We start from the raw sequence: 27,573 nt of genomic DNA on the forward strand, positions 1-27,573 counted from the left end.
TTTTTTATAAATGTATATATGTTTAACTTACACATTAATTCTTTTTATAATTAATAATAATAATAAGAAGAAGTCATAATTTTATTAGTTTTTATGTGTTTTTTTGGTTTAATTTTAGTAACATTAGATATATCATAAAATAAGTGTTTTATACTTATTATGAATTAAATGTTTATAAATATGTAGCAATCTTTTAATTTATATAACTACATTAATTCATAATTAAATAAAAAATTTTAAAAACCTATTCCAAAATAAACAAGTTTATTAACCTAACAAAATAAAAATTATTTATTTCAAAAACATGGTTGAGAATCTTAACATCAAAACATATTTCTTAAATAAAGACATTGTTCGAAATACTATAGCAAACTTTTTTAAATAACAAATTGAACTTAGATTTATTAATTTCCTTTTATTGATAAAAAGTTTAGAAGACAGAAATTATATACTTCTCGGGGAGGAAAAAAATATAAAACTAGTTAAATACAAAGTTAGCTAAAATATCTTTAAGTGTAAAGACTATAGTGGAATGGAACTGTCATACATTTTGTAACCAATAATTTAAAATAATCTCCATATCCATATAAATACAAATACACATTGACTCAATATATTGAATCAGATCTAGATACACATTTCAATAAAGTGTCTCTTTGCATGTTCTAGAATTTATTTAAAAAAAAAAAAATCTAAAAAAGAAAAAATGTCTGGTGGAGCCGTCAAATAAGCATACGACCTATCAATCACATATTTTGTGTTCCTCAACCCACTAGAAAAAATGGACAAAAGTGTTCCGCATATTCCCTGAGGAACCACGTCACCAATCAAATTATTTGCACCTTCCCATGTCTTTGCCCACATCGATCTTTCAAGCGCTGTGTTTCACTACTACGCATAAAGTTATACGTCATCAACGCGGTTCCAAGCGGCCACGTGTACTACTACGCATAATTTCTTAGGAACTCAACGCGGTTTCTCTCTCGGTATATATATTGCCCTGCAGCTAACACTCTATCCTCATCAGTCGAACAGATATATCCACTTGCAACAGAGTAGAAGCACCTTAATCCGCCCTGACCTCAAACCCTCTCACCTTTAAACTCCCTCGTTTTAAAGAGTTCGTGAGTTCGACTCAACAACATCCAGCAACACGACATGGCTAAACCCTCGCAATACCACAACGGACGCGAAAAGCGCTCACTGAAATCACGGCAGTTCAAGGGAATTCGAATGAGAAAATGGGGGAAATGGGTGTCGGAAATTCGAATGCCCCATTCTACTCGCAGAATTTGGCTGGGCTCCTACGACACCCCTGAAAAGGCTGCCCGCGCCTACGATTTTGCCGCGTATTGCCTGAGAGGATCGAAAGCCAAGCTCAATTTCCCCCTTTCCCCGCCGGAAATCCCCTGCGCCTCAGCTCTATCGCCCCCTCAAATTCAAGCAACTGCCGCCAAGTTCGCCTCAGAGGAATTGCAGCTGTCTTCTGAAGCAGCGTTTTCATCTTCTGGTTCGAAAGCGGAACACTGCAATGACGGCCAAGAGATTTGGGCGGAGAAGAGTCCGGCATTTTGGGATTGGGTACTTCTTGAATGTCTGGAGAGCGGCAAGTCTCCAAATTTAAATGAATTCCCTCCCTTGGATGAATCCATGGAGTACTTTGGGGTGAAGTTGTAGCTTATGGAAGGCAACGCTGTTAATTTTTAAATTCTTTGAGAAAACCAATAGTTAAGTTTACTCCTGATTTGAGAAATATTTGTGGCATTGGTGGATGAAAGCTCCTCTTCACATTGAGAAGGTGAGCCGCCAACAGAAAATGAGGAGTCACATTTTCATTATTATTTGTACCAAAGTCACGTGAATAATTAGACCAAAGTTTTCATGTCATGGTGGTGTCTTTACCTCAAATATCTCTGCACCTGAAAGTTCTCTTTCAACGACATATGAATGGTTTTCTTAGACATAAGTTTTCTTTCAACGACATAAGTTAGGGTAAAGTCTTGACTGTTTGAAGAGCCAAATCAATATTGACTTTTCCAAAAACTTGCCCTATGTACTGGATCCATCATTTTGAACGTGGGTTAAATCATAATTTCGAACCCAGATCCATCTTTGGACATTGTTTAAATGATATGTTCGAACCCAACTTCAATCTGAGATAAATATTTGAAAAAATGAACTCAAGGTTACTTCCCAAATAGATATATTGTTCATTTTTCTAACAAAATGGGTTCGTGTACTTGCAATGTGATAGCAATGACCATGAAACCGAAAGGGCAAGGTATATATATATATATAACCCTAATTAAAAAAATGAACTCAAGGTTACTTCCCAAATAGATATATTGTTCATTTTTCTAACAAAATGGGTTCGTGTACTTGCAATGTGATAGCAATGACGATGAAACCGAAAGGGCAAGGTGTATATATATATATAACCCTAAGAAATAAACTAGCTCTACTAAGTATCTAAATAAATTTTTTCAGATAATTAAATTAAAATGTAAAAAGTATTAACAAAAATAACATAATATATAGTTGGGTTAAAAGATTATTAATTATATATAGTTGGGTTAAAAGATTTTTAATTAATATTTTTTTTTTTTTTACAGAAAAGGTTATATTGTATTTATATTCCTCCTGGCTTAAATGCCAAATGTCTAGATACAATGAGGATGTCTAAATCCTGAAAAGTCTCACTTATGGAAGTGAGGATGTTATTATGGCTTGAGATCTTTTTCATAGCATGAAGATCTATAGATTCTATATCCGCTATTTTCCCCCACTTGGATATACAGACAAATTTTTTTAAGATCAAGCAGTAAAACATGGCGGACCGCGACTTAAGGGATGGATTCCCATGATTCTTTTCCTTCTTTCAGCTTGACCCCGGCGGAGAGGAGGGCTGCTTTATTTGCTTCGCTGTCCGCTTCTTTATTGTGGGCTCTCAAAACATGGTAGTAGTTCAGCTTCTGAAAAGCATTTTCAAGGCCCTTGATTCTGAAAATCATCCTGGCTAGTTTAAGATCTGCAGCAGGGGAGTTAGAGACCATTGTACTTATGATGATTTGAGAGTCTCCTATAACAGTTGCTTCCCTTATGTCTAGCTCCTTTAGGGTCTTGAGGCCTTGCAGGAGGGCCAAAGCCTCAGCTTGAGTGCTGGTCATGTGTCCAAGCCCCCAAGCGAATGAGTGAATTTTTTCTCCTGTTGAGTTTAGGACGACACCTCCAGCACCTGCTCTGCCCGGATTACCCTTAGCTGCTCCATCGAAAAAAAGGGAGTACCTTGATTGTGATTTGAGCCAGTCTTGGAAGTCTGCTTCCGTTTTCCTTATTTGCCAATCTCTGAGAGGTGGTGCATTTCTGATTGCTGGGAGAAATTGTAATCCCAGGAAGGAGCCCCAAACGTTATCATGATGGGTGAGATTAGCATCATCGTTTATTTGGGACAGACATTCCTTTATTTGGCACTTGATCTTAACTTCAATGGTCTTATGGTGCTGTCTGACGTTCCTAAAGGTTCTTCTGTTGCGTTCTAGCCATAGCTGCCAGCAAATGACCTTTGGTAGAATGGCCCAAGCTGATTTGATTAACCGATTTTGAGGAGGAGGGCCAGGGTATTTGGATGCCCAGCTAGAGAAGAGATCAACCATGGAACGCGGAAGCTGGAAGGAGGGATCCAAGGAATAAAGCAGGGCGCACCATATCTGATTGGCGTAGCAGCAATCCAAGAATAGATGCGCTGTTGATTCTTCACTATTGCTACACAGAAGGCAGATGGAGGGGCCGTTATATCCCAGCTTCTGTAATCTGTCGAAGGTGAGGATTCTACCATGGCACAGGATCCATGCGAATGTATCTATTTTGGGCCAAGCCTGACAGCGCCAGATCGCTTGCCATGGCGCTGGGTTTAAGGGGACGTGCGGTCTCTCACGGTGCTTGGCGTAGCCCTCGACGACAGTGTAACCTTTAGTTTTCTTCCCCCATCCAATTACGTCTTGAATATTCTTGTTCATGGGTGCAAGACCGTGGAGGAGGCCTGTCATCATGTCCCAGTCATCGACCAGGCGTTCTGGCAGATCCACTGTCTTCCAGCCTATCCAATCGCTGTCTTTCCAGAGGGAGATATCCCAAAGAGTTCGAAGCTTATTCCTTTCCATCCACTCCCGCAGCTCTCCCATTTGCACTCTGTCGCTGATCGGCTCTATGGACAGGATTTTATCAGTCCATATTTTTATTTTCTTGCCGTTACCCAGGATCTAGTAACAGTGGTCTTTGATCAGGGAGGCGGCCTTATCATAAAGCTTGAGGAAAGGCGAATTAGGCATGCGGATCACTCGGTCTAAGTAGCTGGAGCGAGGACCACAGAAATATTTTTTTCTGAGAGCTGTTTGGGCCTAGCCAGGATTGGGCGCGACAACTCTCCAGATGACCTTTGCAGCCATTGCTACATTCAGGTGGCCTAAATTTTTGAAATTAAGTCCTCCCTCCCACAGAGGCTTAGATATAACTTCCCAACTGATGAGGGGAATTTTTCTTTCGTTCTGCTTTCCTCCTTTCCAGAAGAATCTCCGGATATGCTCGTCCATTTTTTTTAGAATGATTGATGGAGCAAGCATCCCTGCAAATTGAAAAATAGGAAGACTAGTGAGCACTGATTTGATAAGGACGGATTTGCCAGCATAGTTGAGCCAGGTGAAGCCCCAGGCCTGAATTTTTGATTGGAATTTTTCGAGCTGGGGTAGCCAATCTTTGCTTGAGATTCTTTTGTGGACAACCGGGAGGCCCAGATATTTGAAGGAGGTCCATGAAGCGGAGGCTGCGAATCCAAGGCACCTGGAGATAGCAGAGAGAAGTCTGGGCGGGGTATTCCAACTGTAAATGTGACACTTATTCTTGTTAACAACGCTGCCTGAGGCCATGCTGAATTCTTCCAGGGCAGCTTTGAATTTGGAGGCGGAGGAGAGGGAGGCAGCGCCCAGAAGCAGGGTGTCGTCCGCGAACAGAGCATGATTAATGTTCTTGACTCCTCTTGCTATACGCAGTCCCATAAGATCTTGATCTTGCATTTTTTTGTCCAGCAGGAAGCTGAGAGCTGAGGCTTGAATGACAAAAAGCAGAGGGGAGAGAGGGCACCCCTGCCTGAGCCCTCTTGATGCTTTAAAGAAGTCTGTGGCTCTTCCATTTACAAGTGGAGCAATCCATGGCTCCGAAACGCAAGCCCGGATCCAGTTAATGAAGTTTGATCCAAACCCAAACCTGTTCATAACTTTTAACAGAAAAGTGTGATTTACACGGTCAAATGCATTTTCTAAATCAAGTTTAATTACCATACCTTTCTCTTTTCATTGAAGACTTGAGTGGATTGCCTCCTGAACAAGGGTGAAGTTGTCGACTATCTGCCTCCCTTGGATGAAGCCTCCTTGGTTCTCCGGGATTATTTTGGGAAGGATGTGCTTCAATCGATTTGCTATGACTTTTGTGATTAGCTTATACCCAATGTTACATAGAGAGATCGGCCGGAATCTACTGAAATTGCTGGCACCTTTTTCCTTGGGAATGAGGGCTAAGAAGGCAGAATTTGTGCTTCCGCCTATTTTCTGGGAGTTCTGAGATTTTCGGATCATTTTGATCAGATCTTTTTCAATAATGGACCAGCATGTTTGGAGAAATCTGGCAGAGAAACCATCCGGCCCAGGGGCCTTGTCCGGATCCATGTCATATAAGGCTTTTTTGACTTCATCTTTGGTTATTTTGGCCTCCAAGATTTCATTCATACCTGGAGAAATTGTAGTTGGGATCATGTCTAATAGATCTGAAGCTTGATGCTAAACCTTTTCTTCGCTATACAGCTTTAGGAAGTGGGCGTGGGCTGCCTTCTTTATGTCTGCAAACTCCTTGAAAGTTTCGCTGTCCACCTTGATCTCGGAAATGGTGTTATGACATTTTCTACTTTGCGCTTGTTTATGGAAAAAAGCAGTGTTTCTGTCCCCTGATTTGAGCCAGAGGTTTCTAGATTTTAGTCTCCAGTATTCCTCTTCAACAAGACAGGCCTTATTATAGTGCTGTTGGAGATGGGCTTCTTGGTCAAGCAGATCTTTGGTGACTGAAGTATCTTCCATATGAGATTGATGATTGACAACGGCGGCTTTGATATTTTTTCTTTCTATATCAGGTTTGGGTATATTTTTGGCCCAATGTTTTAGAGCTCTTTTTACCCTTCTGAGCTTTTCTTCCCATATGTAGAAGGGGGATCCTTTAATAGATTGGTTCCAGCATTCCTTAACTAGCTGCATGCAGTCTGGTTCCTTGATCCAGATTGGGCTGAATCTGAAGGGAATAGGGCCTAGATCAAGGTGAGCTAGTAATTCTAGCTTTATGGGTTTATGATCCGAGATACTGTTAGGGAGAATGTGCATTCTTGGTTCTAATCCCAGTAACAAATAAGACCTTTGAATGAAAAATCTATCTAATCTAGCAGCAATATGACCTGGGCCTATTCTTTTATTGGACCAAGAGTACTTACCGGAGGAGGGTTTGATGTCAAGCAAATCCCAGTCTTGCATGAGGTCCTCCGCCCATTCTCTTGCCGGATCGCGAACAACACTGCCACCTCTTTTTTCAGACGAGCTAAGGGTAAGGTTGAGATCTCCGGCAATGATAGTATTCTCCAGATTCATGAGATCTGCTTGAAGTCTTATCGAATCCCAGCATGCTTTTTTTCCCCAGCATTGACTGGAGAGTAGACATTAAAGATGCAATGAATTTCTTTAGTGTTCAGATTCTGCATTTTCAGCAGCAACCAGTGAGTGCTGCTGGCCTCACTAATGACTGCAAATTTGTTATCGTTCCAAATAGTACCAATACCTCCCGAGGCTCCCCTAGCGGACACTGCTCTTGCTTCACTTTTGAACCAAAGTTTCTTGGTTGTTTGCAGGAAGACTGAGTCTTCCAGCTTGGTCTCCTGGATGAGAAGTATATCTGGGGTTTCTGTTCTTATTAGACTTCACATGGCTTCTTCCTTGACCTTGCTCCCCATACCTCTGCAATTCCAGGAGATGATCTTCATCATTTATGTTTCTGATGGGCTCCCTTGGAGCCTTGAGGATGGCTTTTCGACATCCTAGGCTTTGAGGCTAGCAATTTTTCCAGAGTGGGCTGGCTGCCTTGTAGTTTTTCCTTATACGTCTCCTCCTCTCTTTTTTCTTTGTCCGTTTTGTGGCCTCTCGTGGATCTTCTTACCAAGGCTTGGGACTCTCCTATTTCTCCTTCCTCCTCTGAGTCATCTGTGATCTGTTCTTCTTCATTGTCTTCATCATTCTTGCTTTTGGGATTTTCAACATTTGTGTCTTTAATGGAGGCTGAAGGAGTGCCTTTGCTTGAAGAATATGGGTTTTGTTTCCCGATCTCCTCTGTGGGTTCGGACTCCTTTTGGATCACTGCCTCCTGAGTTTTCTCTTGATGTGAACTGAGAGGATCAAACCTATTTTCTGAGGATGGAGAAGTATGTTGAACAGGTGGCTGTCCTTTGCCGCTAGGTCCTCCCGTCTTCCTAGATTTGTGGCGCTTGGTTTGGTTCCATCCGTCCTCCTTTCCCTGCGTGGCCTCGGTGTTGGATGGGCAGCCTCTGGTGAAGTGACCATACACATGGCATTTCCGACATTTGAAGGGCAGCTGCTCATAGTCCAGCTTCTGCAGATGCGTCCAGCTTTCGACATTTATAGTAATGGCCTCAGTGAGCCCTACCTCCAGATCTACTTCTATGCAGATCCGGGCGCAGTCGTATTGGTCCTTATTGTTCGCTTGGTCAATAAATTTCCCCAGAGCATTTCCAATGTGACGCAGAGAGTCCCAATTCCAACAATGGACCGGGAGGTTCGGGAGTCTAACCCACACAGGGACTGCGTTAGGAACATCGACTGCTGGATCAAAATCCGGGGTCCATTTGTTAAGGTACACGCCCCGAGGACCCATAAAGTGGGGGCCATTTCGGAAGATCGGATCTTTGTCTTTCTTTGCAGTGAATTCGAAGAGGAAGTATCCTCTCCCCAGAAAATAAGAGGTGACGTTTTCTCTGATCAGCGGCGCCCAGTTTCTAGAGACCCAACTCTCCGTGGATTTGGGTGACGGCCAAAGCCCCGTAAACTGACCGATGAGGGCTCATTCAGACAGCGACAGAGCAACTTGCATCGGGGTTTCAGGCGGAAGGGAGATCACTGGGATATCGTCCAGCTTTTTCACAAATTTCGAAGGTTCAGGGGTTTTCTTCTTAGGGAGCCCTGCCAGAAGCTGCATGAAGGCCTCCGAAGGCGAAAGGGGCAGAGGAGCAAATGGGGAACCCTGGGGGGAGCCCAGAGTCTCCATGATCTCAAGTATTATAGAGAAGCTAGACAGGATCCAACCCAGAACTCCATAAAACAGCTCATCCTCAGGCTCAGTGAGATCCGCCCTCAGGGTTTGGGCGCGCGCACAGGGATGTGGTCTCCAAGTCCGATGGCCAGGATCTGCTCAATCCGCTGAGAGATACAGATCGCGCAGGGAGGCAGCCTGCGAGGGCCGAGGCAGCTCGACGATATCGCTCAGCAGTCCGCGATCAGCCACAAAGTTCCGACTTGTGCGCACTTTTACTTTAGGCACAATGTGCATTTACATTTTAGCAACAGAGCACATTCGCACTTTTAATTAATATTGTTGATTTATAAATTAATGATAATTTTATTATTACTAATAGCATTTTCTACATTGAAGTTTTTGTAGAAGTGAAAGTATGCTAATGTTTTTATTTTTTTTTGTTTAACTATAATTTCATTAATTTATTTGTTTAGCTATAATTGAAATTATAGTTTTTGTAGAAGTGAAAATATGTTAATGTTTTTAATTTTTTTTGTTTAACTATAATTTCATTAATTTATTTGTTTAACTATAATTGAAATTATAGTTTTTGTAAAAGTGAAAATATGCTAATGTTTTTAATTTTTTTTGTTTAACTATAATTTCATTAATTTATTTGTTTAACTATAATTGAAATTATATTATATGGAAAATCTTGTGTTTAGAAGTATAACATTACATTAAAAAATATAAAAGTTGTTTGTTTAACTATAATTTCATTAATTTATTTGTTTAACTATAATTGAAATTATAGTTTTTGTAGAAGTGAAAATATGCTAATGTTTTTTATCTTTTTTGTTTAACTATAATTGAAATTATATTATATGGAAAATCTTGTGTTTAGGAGTATAACATTATATAAAAAATATAAAAGTTTTGGAATTTAAGTTAATGACTACCAATTATATAACAAGCTTGGTATTGTAATATATTCTTAACAAATCTACTATGTTATATATTCTAGTAGTGTAAATTGTCTAGTATAGCTCCAATATCTAACAAAATTTAACTTCCATATATTGCTAACTCTACTTATGTTTATATCTAAGGTGTCCCTTTTTTAAATTGATCAAGCTACGCATTGTCTACTTTTTCATGTCCATTTTGTTGACACCTAATCCTCAACGGATGGGTGAACTGGAACGTGAACAGTCATCAAGAAGATGAACTGTTCCGTCTCCTTTTTGTATATAATCAATAGTTCTCTAATGAAATTACATATCAGTTTTTCTTCCGCTCATTCTGGAGTTACCCTGGCCTGACATGGTATCAGAGCACAGGTCCCAGGATCTAAAATTAGTTGTAACTCCTGCCTCTGCCCTGAGCACTGCGCTGCTCTGCCTCTGCCTGGCCTAACATGGTCTGACATTGATTCTCTGCGCATTGATTGCCTCTGTCCACACCTGATGCACCGGCTCTGAAATCCTTCCGTTGAGGAGATTTCAAAGGAAACCGACGCCGACTTGCAGAATCGTTGTTCTCAGGTATCGTACTCCCTTGAGCTTCCCTATGGCATAATCATCGATAGCATTAGCATCTACCGCCTTCAGGTTGATAGGCGCCTCTGATCCCCACATGTTTTCCAGCATGTTCCAAATGCCCGTCTCCTCATCAAAACCCTCTGCGCTTCTTAAAACCCTAGGCAAGAAATTGTGATTGTTTCCACTTATTACCATGAATTTCCGCTCTAGGTAAACACCCACAGGACTTTCGCGGTTTTGGGTCATGGGAGGCAATATTTGCTACCTGTCTTCTTCCACATCGTAAGCTTCCGCAGTGGCCAGAGTGTTGCGATGCTCATCTAGGACACCAGCAACGTAGATAAGTCCAGTCGAAGAAGAAACCGAACAAGCGAACCTGATACGACTAGTGGGCATGTCGGCTCCGCGGCGCCATTCTTTGGACAACAAATCATAAATGAAGACAGCCTTGAAGGGTCTCGGCCTCACGTCCATTTGGTCAGTACATTGTCCAAACAGAACGAGCTCACAAAAGTCTAGAAATCGTGTTTCGCAAGGAATAGGGGGTACCCTTTCCCAAGTGCCATCCCGAGGGTCTTTTTCATGCATTCGTGGACACGAAGCTGCTGGAACTGACTACATTGTGGTGAATTCTGCAGTAATATATAGACGTCCGTTCAAGTGAACATTACAAGCAACTGGACGGACTGCATTAGTGTTTGGTATCGATTTACTTAGTGATTTAAAATCCATTTATGTTGCGGCATGTGAGTTTGCTATGTGCTTCTTGGGAGCTTGTTGTTAACACCCACAGGGATGGTTTGCATTGAATGTTTTTTTGGTGAGTACATCATTTATGAGTGTAATCTGACATTATTCCATAATGCAGGGTTTTTGTAAGGGCTGAGAGTCAATCTGGTTATGGGCTCAGGTCTAGAGAATCAAAGGGATTTATGGTGATTTTTTAGTCTTTTCAGTGAACTTTGAAATTGTAATATCGTTGCTGCTCCAACTTTGTAGAGATCGCGGTTAATACCGTTGCTGCTCCAACTTTGTAGAGCTCGCGGTGAATGACTGATTATTTTTAAACAACCAAAGTTATTTCCCACAGAAATCTTTTGAGTAAAATTTCACTGTACATCAGTAAAAGTTTTTTATATCAGCAGAAATTTCTTATCAGTAGAAGTTTTTTTAGCAGAAGTATTTTTTTACAGAATGCATTCAATCATTTCTATGGTAGGAATTGTTCTCACTGGCAAGGAGAACTATTCTGAATGGTCTCGGATGGTAAAACACACCCTCATCTACAATGAGTTATGGAAAGGAGTGTGTGTCAGAGAAGAAGACAAAGACCTTGTGCAGCCTACATCAGATAAAGAACTTGTCATTTGGGAAAACAAGAACAACAAAGCCTATGCATTGATCGCAGCATCTGTAAATGAAGAAGTAAGTCGTCATATTTCATCCTATTCCACTGCCTTTGAAGCTTTACAAAAGCTGAAAGAACTCTATGATTCACATTCTGCACTTGAAGTTGTTCAGCTCATGATTAAACTCTTCACTCTTGAACTGAAAAATAATGATCCCCTTGCTCTTGCATCTGAAATAAAGTCTATAATGCATGATATTAAATCCACTAAGGTTGAGCTGGATATCTCTCTTATTGCCTTTCTCAAGGCACTCTATCCTACCTACTCCAATTATCTTGAGTCTTCACAAGCAAATGGAAATCTTAAAGACATAACCTTTGAGTCTCTTGTGAAAAAGTTTGCTGAAAGAGAGAAAGCATTTGGAAAGAAAATAGTCCCTGAATCTTCTGAAGAGACTGTTTGCCTTGCTCATAGAGAAAAGCATCCTGCTCAAGATTCTATAAGAGGAAGAGGTGGACGAAGAGGAAGAGGAAGATACTTCAGAGGCAGGGGGGGCAGACATTCTCAAGCAGAAAAGGCAGATCTGCATTGCATTCGCTACAAACGAAATGGATCACATGATGCTTCTACATGCAAGCTACCATGGGACAAAATTGAGCAGAGAAGAAATCAGCAGAAAGGTAAAACTGATGACACAGACAAAGGTAAAGCACCTGAATCCGCTCACTATATTGAGGCACAATGTAACATTGGAGTAAATGAAGATTTGTTTAATGCTTCACTTGCTTCTTCGAAAAATGACTGGTTACTTGATTCAGGAGCAACCTGTCATATGACTCATAGGAAAGATTTTTTTGAAGATTTCACTGACAATGTTGATGGAGCAGTATACTTTGCAGATCAGTCAAAAATCAAGGCATGAGGGCTTGGCACAATCAGGCTTAAACTGCCTGGTCTTCCAGACTTTCTTCTGGACCATGTTCTATATCTCCCACAGCTCAAGAGAAACTTGCTGTCCCTGGTCCACATCCGCCAGCAAGGTCACTCCATTCATATGTTTGATGGCAAGCTTGAGGTAAGAAAGGCATCTGACCACTCACTTGTCATGAGGGGTATAGAAGAAGAAAGACTTCTTAAACTGCAAGGAACTTCTGCTCATGCACAACATTTCTCATATATTTCTCATCATGAAGAAGGTACACTTCCATCAAGTTTATTATGGCATGCTAGATTTGGACATTTAAACTATGACAGTCTCCGCTTATTAAAGAAAAATGGTGTTGTTGGTTTGCCTACAATTCCTAGAAAACATAAGCAATGTGATGCTTGCATTCTAGGAAAGCATAGCAAACAGTCTTTTCATGATTCACATTCAAGAGCACATAGGAAGCTTGAACTCATTCATTCAGATTTATGTGGTCCAATGCCTATTCCTTCTGCAAATGGAAATAAATATATCATGACATTTATTGATGATTACACCAGAATGTGTTGGGTTTATTTATTGAAGAACAAATCTGGTGCTTTTCAAACATTCAAGAATTTTCATAAGTGGATTGAAAATGATGCACAATCTCATATTGGGTCTATTCGCACTGATAATGGAAAAGAATATACATCAAATGAATTTGAAAACTATCTTCGCCAACATGGGATCAAACATCAAACAACTGTACCTTATAATCCCCAACAGAATGGTGTAGCAGAAAGAATGAATAGAACAATCTTGAATATGGTACGATCCATGCTTTTCTTCAAAAATGTAAAGATAATGTTTTGGGCTGATGCTGTTCTATGTGCTGCATATATAAAGAATAGATGTCCATCTAGTGCTATAAGAAACAAGACTCCTTATGAATTGTGGTATGTACATGTTCCTTCGGTAAAACATCTCAGGATTTTTGGTTCCACCTATTATGCTTTAATACCAAAGGTACATAGAAACAAACTTGGTGCTAGAAGTCGTAAGTGTATCTTCCTGGGGTATTCAAACACCTCTAAAGCATACCGTCTCTATGATGAAGTAAATAAAAAGTTTGTTGTATCTAGAGATGTCATTTTTCTTGAATCATCCAAATCTGACAGTGTTGTTGAGCGGCAACTTGATCACTTGGATAGATTCACAAAAACGAAATCATTTCAAGAGTTTGATAATCAGATTCCACATCTTGAAGGGGGGATTCCTATACTAGATCAACATGTGGAATCTTCTTCTGAAGAACAATCTCCCGTGCATGAAACTCCAACACCGGATGATCCTTTAAGTGATGTAATTGATAGAATTGGGAGACTCAATCTTGATTCAGTCCCAACTCAATCAACAGAGCAGCCTGGACCATCTCAGAAAGGTCCCCCAAAGTGGCTGACAAAGACACTTGAAAGTGTTCATCCTGATGAAATTGGAAAAACAGGAACCAGAAATACAAACCGACAAGATGGAGGTGATGTAGATAACTCTAATTCACGTGTTGATATGGATGTTACTTATGATTGTGAATTGAACTTGTCTACAGATTTTGAACCAACTTCCTTCAAAGAAGTTGCTTCTCATGATGAATGGAAAGAAGCGATGCAGAAGGAGTATGATGCCCTCATAAAGAATGGCACTTGGAAGCTGGTTGATCCTCCATTTGGAACCAAACCAATTGGCTGCAAGTGGGTCTACAAGAACAAGTACAAAGCTGATGGCTCACTTGACAAGCACAAAGCTAGGCTTGTGGCAAAAGGTTTTGCACAGAAGGAAGGGGTCGATTATGAGGAAAATTTTGCCCCCACAGCAAAATGGGCCACCATCCGGACACTCTTTGCACTAGCTGCTCAGAACGGTTGGAAAGTCCATCAAATGGATGTAAAAATTGCATTCTTGAATGGAGATCTAAAAGAGAATGTTTTTATGTCCCAGCCTGAAGGATTTGCTGTGAAAGGACATGAACACAAAGTATGCAAACTTGTGAAGTCCTTGTATGGCCTCAAATAAGCACCACGAGCCTGGTATGAAAAACTAACTGAGCATCTTATGAAACTCAACTTCAAACATTTTGATCTTGATGATGCAACTTTATTTGTCAAGAAAGTTGGCAAAACAGTTGTATATCTTGTGGTATATGTAGATGATTTTTTAATGACAGGGAACAATGAAAGCTATATTGCATCCATAAAGAAAGAATTAGGAAAAAGTTTTGAAATGACTGATTTGGGCTATGTTCATTACTATCTTGGCATTGAAGTAACCCAACATCCAAAATCCATATTTCTTTCTCAAAAGAAATACATTGGAGATTTGTTAAACAGATTTGGCATGACAGAGTGCAATCCTCTTTCTACTCCAATGGAACAAAACTTGAAGCTCACATCTATTGAAGGAAAGGAATTTGAGGATGCAACAAAGTATAGACAGCTTGTAGGAAGTCTCATCTACCTCACTACTACCAGACCAGACATTTCATTTGCTGTTGGAATCCTCTCCAGGTTTATGCAAAAGCCTTGTGAGGGACATTGGTTTGCTGCAAAAAGAGTTCTAAGGTACTTGAAGGGAACTCAAGACCTTGGAATCAAGTATACACAGGTGGACGACTTCAACTTGATTGGATACTCTGATTCAGACTTCGATGGAGACAAAGAAACTGGGGTATCTACTTCAGGATATGCTATGAGTCTTGGATCAGGAGCTGTCTCCTGAAGATCACGCAAACAATCAGTACTAGCAGATTCCACAACAGAAGCAGAATACGTGGCAGCAGCTGAAGCAACGAAAGAAATTGTGTGGCTCAGGAAAATTCTTGAAGATTTGCAGGTAAAACAAATACAATCAACTCCACTCATGATTGATAACACCTCTGCAATAAAGTTGGCCAAGAACCCAAAGTTCCATGATCGTACTAAGCACATCAATACTAAATATCATCTGATCCGACATCATGTTGAGGCCAAAACAATCCATCTCCGTCATTGTTCCACAAACGAGCAAGTTGCAGACATCTTCACCAAAGCGCTTGGAAGAGAAAAGCTTGAAATATTCAGAACGATGCTTGGACTCACCAACATCCCTTCGGATTAAGGGGGGGAATGTTGACACCTAATCCTCAACGGATGGGTGAACTGGAACGTGAACAGTCATCAAGAAGATGAACTGTTCCGTCTCCTTTTTGTATATAATCAATAGTTCTCTAATGAAATTACATATCAGTTTTTCTTCCGCTCATTCTGGAGTTACCCTGGCCTGACACATTTGACATATATCTGTCCACTATTTTGCCCATTAAATAACATATATTTGCTAATTTAAATAACGATAACCTCAGTTACTTAAAGCGTTGGAAAAGTTTTCGTCTGTCGACATTAGACTAGTAAGTTGCATTGAATCATAGTGCAATTCGGCCTTTCGATTTAGGTTTTTATTTCTTCTTGCTCCTCTTTTGTGCAGACATCTTTGCATACATCTTCATGAATCTCTCTCCTATTTTTGTGTCATTTTATCTCGGCCTTACGATTTTTTTGTGCACTTAACCGGGATTCTTTCAATTCTTTTGAGCTTTTTTTTCGAAGTTTCAAGGGTTTCAACAAAGGACAATGAGGGAGTGCATTTTGATCCACATTGGCCAGGACAGTATTCAGGTCAACAATGCCTGTTGGGAGCTTTACTGTCTTGAACACAACATCCAAACTGATGGACAAGTGTCGAGTGACAAGATCGTTGGCGATGGAGATAACACATTCAACACATTTTTTAATGAGACAGGTGTTGGTAAGCATGTTCGAACAGGCACATATCAGTAGCTTTTTCACCCAAAGCAGTTGATCAATGGCAAAGAAGATGTCACCAAAAAATTTTCTCGTGGCATTATACCATTGGTAAGTAAATTGTGCATTTGTGCTTGGATCGAATCTGGAAGTTGGTAGACAACTGTGTAGGCGTGTAAGGATTCCTAGCCTTCCATGATATGGGAGGCGGTAAAGATCTGGTTTAGGGTCTCTTTGTTGGAGATGCTTTCTGTTGATTATGGAAAAACATCCAAGTTGGGTTTCACTGTGTATCGATCCCACACGTCTCCACATATGAGGTCGAGCCCTATAACAGCGTGTTGTCAACCCACTCGCTGTTAGAGCATACTGATGTGGCTGTGTTGTTAGATAATGAGGCCATCTATGAAATTTTTCGTTGTTCCCTGAACATCGAGCGTCCTACATACACTAACATTAATAGGCTTGTGTCTCTGGTCATATCTTCCCCGACTACCTCTATGTGTTTTGTTGGTGCTCTTAACATTGATGTGACTGAGTTCCAGACAAAATTGGTCTTGTATCCTCGTATTCATTTCATTCTTTCCTCATATTCTCTTGTGATCTATGTCGAGAAGGCCTACCACGAACAATTGTTGGTCGCCAAGATCACCAATAGTGCTTTCGAGCCATTGTTCATGATGGCTAAATATGATCCATGCCATCGAAAGTACATAGCTTGTTGTCTCATGTACTGATGGGGTGTTGTGCCCAAGGATGTGAAAGCGGCAGTGGCTACCATTAAGATGAAGAGGACCATTTAGTTCATGGATTGGTGTCCCACCGGGTTCAAGTGCAGTATTGATTATCAACGCCCCACTGTGGTTGCTGTTGGGGACCTTGCTAAGGTCCATAGAGTCGTCTGTATGATTTCCAACTCGACCAATGTAGCAGAGGTCTTCTCTCATATTGATCACAAGTTCGATCTCATGTACGCAAAGAGTTCCTTTGTGCACTAGTATGTGGGTGAGGCTATGGAGGAAGTAGAGTTTTGTGAGGCTTGTGAGGACTTGGATGCTCTGGAGAAGGACTATGAAGAGGTTGGAGTGGAGTCTGTCGAGGGCGACGAGGATGAGGGCGAATAGTACTGATCAATTACTGATTTCTATAGTAAGTGTTTGTTGCTACTATACATTTATGTTGTTTGGATTTGGGACATGGGTTGGTTTTGAGGAATGGTAACCAATATTCATTGGTTTGATATTTGTAGTATTGGTGGGGGTAGTTTTCTTGTTTTTTGTTATTCTATGATATTTACGATTATATTTCGTGCTTTACATTGTTCGAAAACAAAAACAAAAAAACCTGCGTTGAATCCCATTCCGATTTTCGTCTAAAACATAAGGGAAAGGTTTATATGATTCTGTAGACACCCGGATGAGCAACTTTCTAAACGATTTTAGTTGAACTAGATATATATTTGGCACTTACCCTTTCAAGATGACTACGAAGAACACAATCATATCTTTTTCCTTCTTTATCAGTTTATATGTAGTCTTCTACAATATACAATTTACAATATACTAGTGCGACTTTTCCCTAATGTTTGAAAACCGTCACTTGAAGATTCATGTCTTCAAGTGAGCCTTAATACATTTTATGGGTAGTGGGTTAATACTTTAGACACACGTAGTTGTGTTTTTTTTAAATGATCACATGAAAATCTTAGTGAGAAGTAGGATTAAAATTTTGATATATTATAAATTAATTTTTTAAGAGTCTTGGTTAGTTTTAGAAGTGCCCACAAGGACCTATCTTAATGTTTCTCCTCATTACCCTGCATGTTATTATTAAAAACAGAAGAACCAAATTTTTTGAATTAAACCTAAGCAGCTCACAGGTGTGGAACATCACTTGGACACTGCCTCTACAGAACACGCTCTACAATTACAATCATTACAAGATAAATATATAATTTACACACAATTAGGGAAGTTGAAACAACACCCTAGAAATCAGGAACAAACTCCTAATCTAAGGTTCGGTTGAACTGTTACTCCATTAATACATTTCATCATTAATTTCAATACTCCCCCTTAATGGGGAAATGGATTCACACATATGCGTAACACTTCCCTAAACAATTCAAACTTGGTTCTACCAAGAGGTTTGGTAAAAATATCAGTAACATTGTCACAACTATTATAATACTCAATATGGATTTCATTTGACTGAACTTTATCCCTGACAAAATGAAACTATGTATCGATATGATTTGTGTTCTTATGAAATACCACCTGCCCAAAAAACCATAACTCATGTGCATTTTTTGAATTAATCAATTTAATTAAAAGAACAAAATGGGTATAACTATTTTTGAAATAAAATGCAATATTTAATATATAACTATTACTAAGAAAATTCTACATTATTCTATGGAGAAAATCCTTACCATACATCTAATAAATATTACCCCGACACGCTTTTCTATTTTGGAATAGGGTTTCCAAAATTTTAATTTAATTAACAATAATTATTAGGTGAATGGCAGAGATTTAACATCCATGAAATATTCTAGAATATTCATAGTAGTATACACAAATCAGTGGTTAAAATTGATTTCCAAAGTATTTATGTTATTTTTTACACATTTAATTAAATTGGTTAATTGACAAAATTGTCATATGAAAAAGTGGCATATGGAGTGAATTATGTAGAAATTCTCATTGTAGATTAACCTGATTATACAATATAACTAAAGCAAAATGCTTAATCTACTTCTACAATCAAACTTGCGGAAACTTAATATATTTGAGCAAGATCAAGCTAAACACATATAACCAGAGGAAGAATCAATGCACATGAAACATAGAAGAATACTCAGGGGAAAGCCTCGGCTAAAAACCCCACTATCTGTATTATCATACAAGGTGGAAATACATCATAATAATACAAAGCTTTAGCTCTCATAGCTAGCCAGCTCTCAGTACAATCCTCCTGGGTGTTCACAGGCAAACAAGGCTTCTCACAAACCTTCTCCTCTGCCCTCCAAGCCTCCTATTTCCTTGTGCAGTTTTCCCAGGGTGTTCCTACTGTAACCTTGTCTGACACTGATCTCAGACACTGCTCCAACACACTGTAAAACTGCGCAAATCTCAAGGAATGAATTCCTTCTGCATGCAAGAGATTTTCTTATAGGAAAATTCTTGCAACTGATAATACATTGTCCTTGTCTTTAATCTCAACTGGGTCTTTGTCTGAACTGACATGCATGAGTTATTTATGAGAGAATCTTCAGTTATCTAGAGTACACTAGTTGCATGCATGCATGCATTAACTGACTGAACTCACAATTAGTTCCTCAAACTTTTTGGAACTAATCTAACTGGACTTAACTTAGTTAACTAAGCTAACTAATTACAACTCAAATACAACTCATCCTTATCTCCTTAATTAAGGGATAATCTCCTTAATTTAAGGGATAATTGTTGCATGACTTCACAAAGACTTCTAGCTTGAATTTCTCCAACTAATTAACTCAAGATGAACTAATTAATTATTTTCCAAGCAGCTGGTGAGACTAAATTCGAATTTTAATTCAAGGACAAATTAAAATTGGAATATTCGTGTTTCCATATTTAAACACATCCTCTCAACAAGAAAGGGATTATCTTCCACCCCGATCATGTCTCTATGGAACTCGAATTTACACTTTGACAATGCCTTAGTCAAAATGTCAGCATCTTGCTCCTCGATCAAAATATACTGCAACAAAATGATCCTCCTCACCACACAGTCTCTGAGATGATGATACCGAATGTTGATGTGCTTGGACCTGTCATGAAATACTGGATTCTCAGAGAGTTTGATACAACTCTGATTATCACAATAGATCACAGTTGGATCCATCCTCTGATCAAATAAACCAACTATAATTTTCCGCATCCACATGGCCTCACATGCTGCCTGACTTGCAACCATGTATTCAACCTCTGCTGAGCTGAGTGCAACCAACCTCTGTTTCCTGCTGTAACAAGAAATTGCAGCTGAACCAAGGTTGAAAATTCCTCTTGGTGTGCTCTTCCAATCTGATGGACTCCCTGCCTAATCTGCATCAATGAAGCCCTGTAGCTTCACTCCTTATGTCCATCTGTACCATAATCCATATTGAGATGTGCCTCTGAGGTATCTCAAAACATCCTTAGCTTCCTTCCCAAACATCTTGGTAGGTTGAACCATAGCTTGACTCAGCTCGTTCATCGCATAGCATAAATCTAGTCGTGTGTTCACTAAGTACATCAGTGAACCCACAAGCTACCTGTACATAGTAGCTTCTACTACTTCTCATGAAGTAGCATTCTCCTTCATCCAGTTACCTACTAGAGGAGTCTGCATGGGCTTACACTTCTGCATGTGGAATCTCCTGAGTATCTCATTGGCATACTTGCCCTGAGACATAAACAACTCCCCATCCTTCTGCCACACTTCCATGCCAAGGAGGTAGTGCATGAGACCCATGTCTTTCATCTCGAATTCTCTTGCAAGGTCCTCCTTGCAAGACATGATCAACTGATCATCACCTATTAATAGGAGATCATCAACAATGACCAATGGCTTACCTTTCGCAATGATGTGATATAGGTTCGCATCCGCTTCACTCTTTGTGAAGCACAACTTGGTGAAGCAGTTTTCAATCTTGGTGTGCCAAGCATGAGGTGCTTGCTTCAGCCCATACAAAGCTACCTTGAGTCGGCACACATGCGACTCACGATTGAAGGTCTCAAAACCCTCCGATTGTTCTATGTACACCTCTTCCTCAATGTTGCCATTGAGGAATGTAGTCTTCACATCCATCTGATGGATCTTCCAAATCTGTGCTGACAGTGCCATCTATTTGATAAATGAGTACCTTGGGACAGGAGCAAAAGTCTCATCATAGTCGATCCCCTCGACCTGTGAGAAACCACGGGCAACAAATCTTGTCTTATGTTTATCCACACTACCATCAACAGCTTTCTTTACCTTGTAAAGCCGACAGGAACTCACAACTGACTTGTTCTCCGGTCTTGGAACCACATCCCAAACATTGTTCCGAACTATGGAGTCATACTCCTCCATCATAGCATCAACCAAAATCGACTACTACACTGCTTCCTCAAAGGAAGATGGCTCAGTCTCAATACATTCCCCAACAAGGGCCATGTATCCAGTGTACCAATTAAGTGACCTCCTCTGTCTGCGCTGAGAATATGGTTCTCCCACATTCTCTCTTGCATCCGACAACAATATGTCAGCTTCTCTTGTGCGCTTCCATCTATCTCTGGAAGACTCTGCTTGAGTGGATGTCTCCACTCCTGGAACCTCTGCATGCGGCTGCTCCACATCAAACTGAGGCTCCTCCTCCTTAGGAACCAAAAGTTCCTCCACAGCCTGTAGTTGGAGCTCCCTCTCAAGGGAAACTCGCATGGCCTTCTGCTCATCAAACTTGAGATCTCTGCGAACCACTGTCCTCCGACTGGTAGGCAAGTACACCTGATAGTTATGAGGTTTATCAGTGTACCCCACAAGTATACCCAACTCTGTTGTCGGCTCAAGTTTCTTTCGGGCATCCTTGGTCACATGGCAATATACCGATGAGCCAAAGATCCTGAAGTGACCCACATATGGTCTCTTTCCGGAGAAAGGTTCTTCCAGTGTCTTCATCCCAAGTATGTGATGTAGGCTTCTATTCTGCAAATAGACTGTTGTGTTGCATGCCTCAGCCCACAAATGAAGTGGTAGGCCTTGGTCATGCAGCATCGCCCGAGTTGCCCCCACAATCATTCTATTCTTCCTCTCGGCCACCCAATTAGGTTGTGGGTTATGAGGTGTTGTCAACTCCCATTTAATTCCTTCCACTGCACAGAAGTCCTTAAACTCTTGAGAGACATACTCTCCACCATTGTCGCTTCTCAAGGCCTTGATCTTCTTCCATGACTCTTTCTCAACCAAAGATTTGAACTCACAAAACTTTGAGAAGGTTTGATCCTTCTTTTGCGTGAAATAAATCCAGCATTTACGAGAAAAATCATCAATGAAAATCACATAATACCTTTGCTTTGCAGTGGATGCTGTCGAGAATGGTCAACATAAATCAGTATAAACTCGCTCTAATATTGCTTCAGCTCGACTCTCTTGATCATGAAAGGAAGACTTGGCGTACTTTCGCAAGGTACAACCTTTGCATGTGTCCACTTGCTTAAGTTTACCTTTGGGAAGTCTGGTAGAGATCTATTACGTTATCTTCAAGGCCCCATGATGCAAGTGGCCCAACCGCCTATGCCATAACTCGCCAATGTCTTGGCTTTGCACCAATTCTGCTTTCAAACTCAATGCAGCACAATCATCTACCTCTAGTTTATAGAGATTCTTCACTCAAATCCCAATCCTCTTGGTCTGACCCGTGGCTATGTGTCTCAGGAACGCCTTTCCTTTACTGAAGACAACATCGTAGCCTTTGTCCTCCAACATCGCGACCGATACCAAGTTCTTCTTCAGTCCAGGCACATACTTCACATCTGTCAAGGTGAAAGGAGATCCATGCTCCCTCTGAAAAGCAACCGTGCCCACTCCTGAAACACTGTACTTTTCGTCGTCACCCATCTCTATGCGCATCTTGAGGTATTTCTCCTCCAAGTTACTGAATAAACTTTTATCGTCGATCATGTGGAAAGAGGCTCCACTATCAAGATACCAAACACAACCCACCATCGATGAAACCATGCATGCGATGAGGGTAAAATCCAATTTGCACTGAGAGGCTAATGCCTCATCTTCTGATCCTTTCGAGGATCCCTTCTTGGATTTCTTCAATGGGCAATTAGTTGCACAATGGCCCACCTCATAACAATTAAAGCATCTCACTTTAGATTTTTCAATATTCTTCCCTCCATGAGAAGACTTCAATTTGGAATGGGAAGCTTTCCCTTTCCCTTTCCTTGCCTTACTTGCTAAGGCCAGATTTTCTTCATCATCATTCTTTGATGAAGAACCATCTCGAGTGCTTCTCCTGATCTCCTCCTGCATGAGATCCGACCACAGTCGTTCCCAATCCGACGGTTTCTCTCTTCCATTCATAGAGTCATGGTAGCTATTCCAGCTCTTAGGAAGACTGAGGAGAGCAAGACTCATCATATCATCAGTCGCAGTTATTCCCACACTACCAAGCTCATCTCTGTAGGTGGTGAGCTTGTTCAGATATATAGAAATAGTATCACCCTTCTCCATCTTGATTTTCCGAAGCTTATCCTTGAGCGCCAATTTCCTTTGGTCGCTACTATTCTAATAGAGGTCCTTCAATGACTTCCACATTGAAAACAGAGTCTCTTTCCCATGGAGACTCGAGACAATATGGTCTCGAACTCCCTCTAGAAGAATCTGTCTCACCTTCGCCACACACTTCTTCCATTCAGCCAATTCTTGTGCATTAGCTGCAACTAGCTTGGGGATTTTTTGATCAATGAAATCCTTCAAACTATTGTCTTCTAATACCACTTCCATGCGATCTTTCCATGCTATGTAATTCAAGCTGCCATTCAGAGCATACTTGAGTCTCAAGCCATTGAACGCCATTGGTGAAATTTGAAGTATGATAAGAATTCGATTTTGCACCTGCAACCAAGAACTTCAAACTTTGAATTTCCCTTCTCAGTATACTGTTCACAACTTCAATCACCTTTGCTCCGATACCATATAGAAATTCTCATTGTAGATTAACCTGATTATGCAATATAACTAAAGCAAAATACTTAATCTACTTCTACAATCAAACTTGCGGAAGCTTAATAGATTTGAGCAAGATCAATCTGAACACATATAACCAGAAGAAGAATTAATGCACATGAAACACAGAAGAATACTCAAGGGAAAGCCTCAGCTAAAAACCCCACTATCTGTATTATCATACAAAGTGGAAATACATCAGAATAATACAAAGCTTTAGCTCTCACAGCTAGCCAGCTCTCAGTACAATCCTCTTGGATGCTCACAGGCAAACAAGGCTTCTCACAAACCTTCTCCTCTGCCCTCCAAGCCTTCTATTTCCTTACATAGTTTTCCCTATGTGTTCCTGCTGTAACCTTGTGTGACGCTGATCTCACACACTGCTCCAACACACTGTAAAACTGTGCAAATCTCAAAGAATGAATTCCTTTTGCATGCAAGAGATTTTCTTATAGGAAAATTCTTGCAACTGATAGTACATTGTCCCTGTCTTTAATCTCAACTGGATCTTTGTCTGAACTGACATGCATGAGTTATTTATGAAAGAATCTTCAGTTATCTAAAGCACACTAGTTGCATGCATGCATGCATTAACTCACTGAACTCACAATTAATTCCTCAAACTGTTTGGAACTAATCTAACTGGACTTAACTCAATTAACTGAGCTAACTAATTACAACTCATCCTTATCTCCTTAATTAAGGGATAATCTCCTTAATTTAAAGGATAACTCAGTTAACTGAACTAACTAATTACAACTCATCCTTATCTCCTTAATTAAGGGATAATCTCCTTAATTTAAAGGATAACTATTGCATGACTTCACAAAGACTTCTAGCTTGAATTTATCCAACTAATTAACTCAAGATGAATTAATTAATTATTTTCCAAGCAGTTGGTGAGACTAAATTCGAAATTTAATTCAAAGACAAATTAAAATTGGAATTTTAATTCAAAGACAAATTAAAAATTGGAATATTCTTGTTGCGACATTTCAACAAGTTATGATATTTTGGGTATGTGATATTCATAATCTATGGTATTGACTCATAATATTATAACAAGGTCTATTTATAAATTAAGAATCTTCACGGTAAAGTGGAAATAAATCTCAATTTCAAAAATTTAATTCCATTTTTTATAAATATATATATGTTTAACTTACATATTAATTCTTTTAATAATAATAATAATAATACAAGTTATAATTTTATTAGTTTTTATGTGTTTTTTGTTTTTTTAAATTTTAGTAACATTAGATATATCATGAAGTAAGTGTTTTATACTTATTATGAATTAATGTTTATAAATATGTATTTGTAATTTAACTTATATAACTAGATTATTTCATAATTAAATAAAAATTCCAAAAAAATCTCTTCCAAAATAAACCAACATATTAACATAATTAATAAAAAAATCAAATATTTTATATAAAATATTAATTTTTTATTAATTATGTTAACATGTTTGTTTATTTTGAATAATTTTTTTTGGAATTTTTATTTAATTATGAAATAATCTAATTATATAAGTTAAATTATTAGTTTATTTTTTTCCACTATTTAAAAAAATAAATTATTTTATAATATTTTTTTTGACAGACATTGTTCGAAATACTATAGCCAACTTTTTAAAATAAAAAATTCAAGTTAGATTTATTAATTTCATTTTATTGATAAAATTTTCAGAAGACAGAAATTACATACTTCTCGGGGGAGGAAAAAGATATATAACTGGTTAAATATCTCACAAAAGTGTTCCGCATATTCCCTGAGGAACCACGTCACCAATCAAATTATCTCACCTTCCCATGTCTTTGCCTATATCGATCTTTCAAGCGTTGTGTTCCACTACAACGCATAAAGTTATACATCCTCAACGCGGTTTCCAGCGGCCACGTGTACTACTACGCATAAATCTTTAGGAACTCAACGCGGTTTCTCTCTCTCTATATATATTGCCCTGCAGCTAACACTACATCGTCATCAGTCGCACACATATTCACTTGCAACAGAGTAGAAGCACCTTAATCCGCCCGAAGCATTTCGTGAGTTCGACTCAAGAACATCCAGCAACACGACATGACTAAACCCTCGCAATACCAGAACCACCACAACGGACGCGAAAAGCGCTCACTCAAGTCGCGGCAGTTCAAGGGAATTCGAATGAGAAAATGGGGGAAATGGGTGTCGGAAATTCGAATGCCCCATTCTACTCGCAGAATTTGGCTGGGCTCCTACGACACCCCTGAAAGGGCTGCCCGCGCCTACGATTTTGCCGCGTATTGCCTGAGAGGATCGAAAGCCAAGCTCAATTTTCCCCTTTCCCCGCCGGAAGTCCCCTGCGCCTCTGCTCTTTCGCCGCCTCAAATTCAAGCCACTGCCGCCAAATTCGCCACAGAGGAATTGCAGCTGTCTTCTGAAGCAGCGTTTTCATCTTCTGCTTCGAAAGCGGAACACTGCAATGACGGCCAAGAGATTTGGGCGGAGAAGAGTCCGGCATTTTGGGATTGGGTACTTCTTGAATGTCTGGAGAGCGGCAAGTCTCCAAATTTAAATGAATTCCCTCCCTTGGATGAATCCATGGAGTACTTTGGGCTGAAGTTGTAGCTTATGGAAGGCAACGCTGTTAATTTTTAAATTCTTTGAGAAAACCAATAGTTAAGTTTACTTCTGATTTGATTTGAGAAATATTTGTGGCATTGGTGGATGAAAGCTCCTCTTCACATTGAGAAGGTGAGCCGCCAACGGAAAATGAGGAGTCACATTTTCATTATTACTTGTGTTAAACTCACCTGAATAATTAGACCAAGTTTTTCATGTCATGGTCTTGTCTTTATCTCAAATATCTGTGCCCCTGAAAGTTATCTTTCAAGGATATATGTATGGTTTTCTTAGAGAAATATGTCAGTGTGTTTGAGTTATGGTAAAGTCTTGACTATTTGAAGAGCCAAATCAATACTGACTTTCCCAAAAACCTGCCCTGGATCCATCATTTTGAACATAGTTTAAATCATATTTTTGAACCCAGATTCATCTTTGGATATTGTTTAAATGATATGTTCGAACCCATTTTTCACATTGTTGACATTAGAACCTTTGGTATTGAAATATTGTTGAATAGAAATAAAAATTTGAACATGGGCAACACTCTCGTGGAAATATTTCCGAACTGCAACTCCAATATGCGATAAATATTTACAAATTTGAGCCTAAGCAACACTCTCATGGTTACTTCCCAAATAGATATATTGTTCACTTTTCTAACCAAATGGATTCGTGTACTTGCAATGTGATAGCAATGACGACAAAGCCTAAATGGCAACGTATATATATGCTAAGAAACATAAGAAATAAACTATCTCCACTAAGTATTTGAATCATTTTTTAAGATAATTAAATTAAAATATAAAAAAGAATTAACAAAAAAACATAATATATATGGTTGGTTTAAAAGATTTTTAATTAAAAAATTTTTATTTATAAATTAATGACAAATTTTATATTTTCAATAGTATCTTTTACATTAAAGTTTTTATAGAAGTGAAATTATGTTAATATTTTTACTTTTTGTAAATCTATGTTTGGGAGTACAACATTATATCATAGATACAAAAGTTTTAGAATTTATGTCAATGATTGTTAACTATTCAACTAGTATAAAAAAATTCAATAAATACCAACCTAGAAATGCTCCCAAATACGTAAAAAATGGGCAATTTTATGATATAAATGGTTGGAGTACAATGTGAAATAGAGAGAGTACACCTGGGCTTGCACAAGGCAAGCTACAAGCCTCAAGTGATTGATATGCCCATTCCCAACTACTACTGGAGTTTATCTATAAAAAAAATTGCATTGGCCCAATA

The 27,573-nt window shown here is 39.3% G+C and overlaps 2 protein-coding genes and 2 pseudogenes across 2 annotated transcripts; 3 read left to right on the plus strand and 1 right to left on the minus strand.

The window, feature by feature from the left end:
- The first annotated feature begins 1,038 nt into the window (after positions 1-1,038).
- Positions 1,039-1,868, plus strand: LOC149176358 (ethylene-responsive transcription factor ERF018 pseudogene; annotated as a pseudogene).
- A 3,960-nt stretch (positions 1,869-5,828) lies between these two features.
- On the minus strand, positions 5,829-6,680 carry LOC149176359 (uncharacterized). Its single transcript, XM_089421446.1, has one exon. The coding sequence runs from the start codon at positions 6,678-6,680 to the stop codon at positions 5,829-5,831; it is 852 nt and encodes a 283-aa protein (XP_089277572.1).
- Positions 6,681-15,790: 9,110 nt separating this feature from the next.
- On the plus strand, positions 15,791-17,085 carry LOC149176360 (tubulin alpha chain pseudogene; annotated as a pseudogene).
- Positions 17,086-25,705: 8,620 nt separating this feature from the next.
- LOC149176361 (ethylene-responsive transcription factor ERF016-like) lies at positions 25,706-26,414 on the plus strand. The gene has a single exon (XM_089423097.1). It carries the CDS (start codon positions 25,787-25,789, stop codon positions 26,312-26,314), a length of 528 nt encoding a protein of 175 aa, XP_089279223.1. The 5' UTR covers positions 25,706-25,786; the 3' UTR covers positions 26,315-26,414.
- Positions 26,415-27,573: the final 1,159 nt, after the last annotated feature.

The sequence above is a fragment of the Pinus tabuliformis genome, chromosome 4_1 (genome assembly GCF_031772625.1).
Source record: "Pinus tabuliformis cultivar Carrire ecotype Pingquan chromosome 4_1, CPIR1, whole genome shotgun sequence".
Classification (NCBI taxonomy): domain Eukaryota; kingdom Viridiplantae; phylum Streptophyta; class Pinopsida; order Pinales; family Pinaceae; genus Pinus; species Pinus tabuliformis.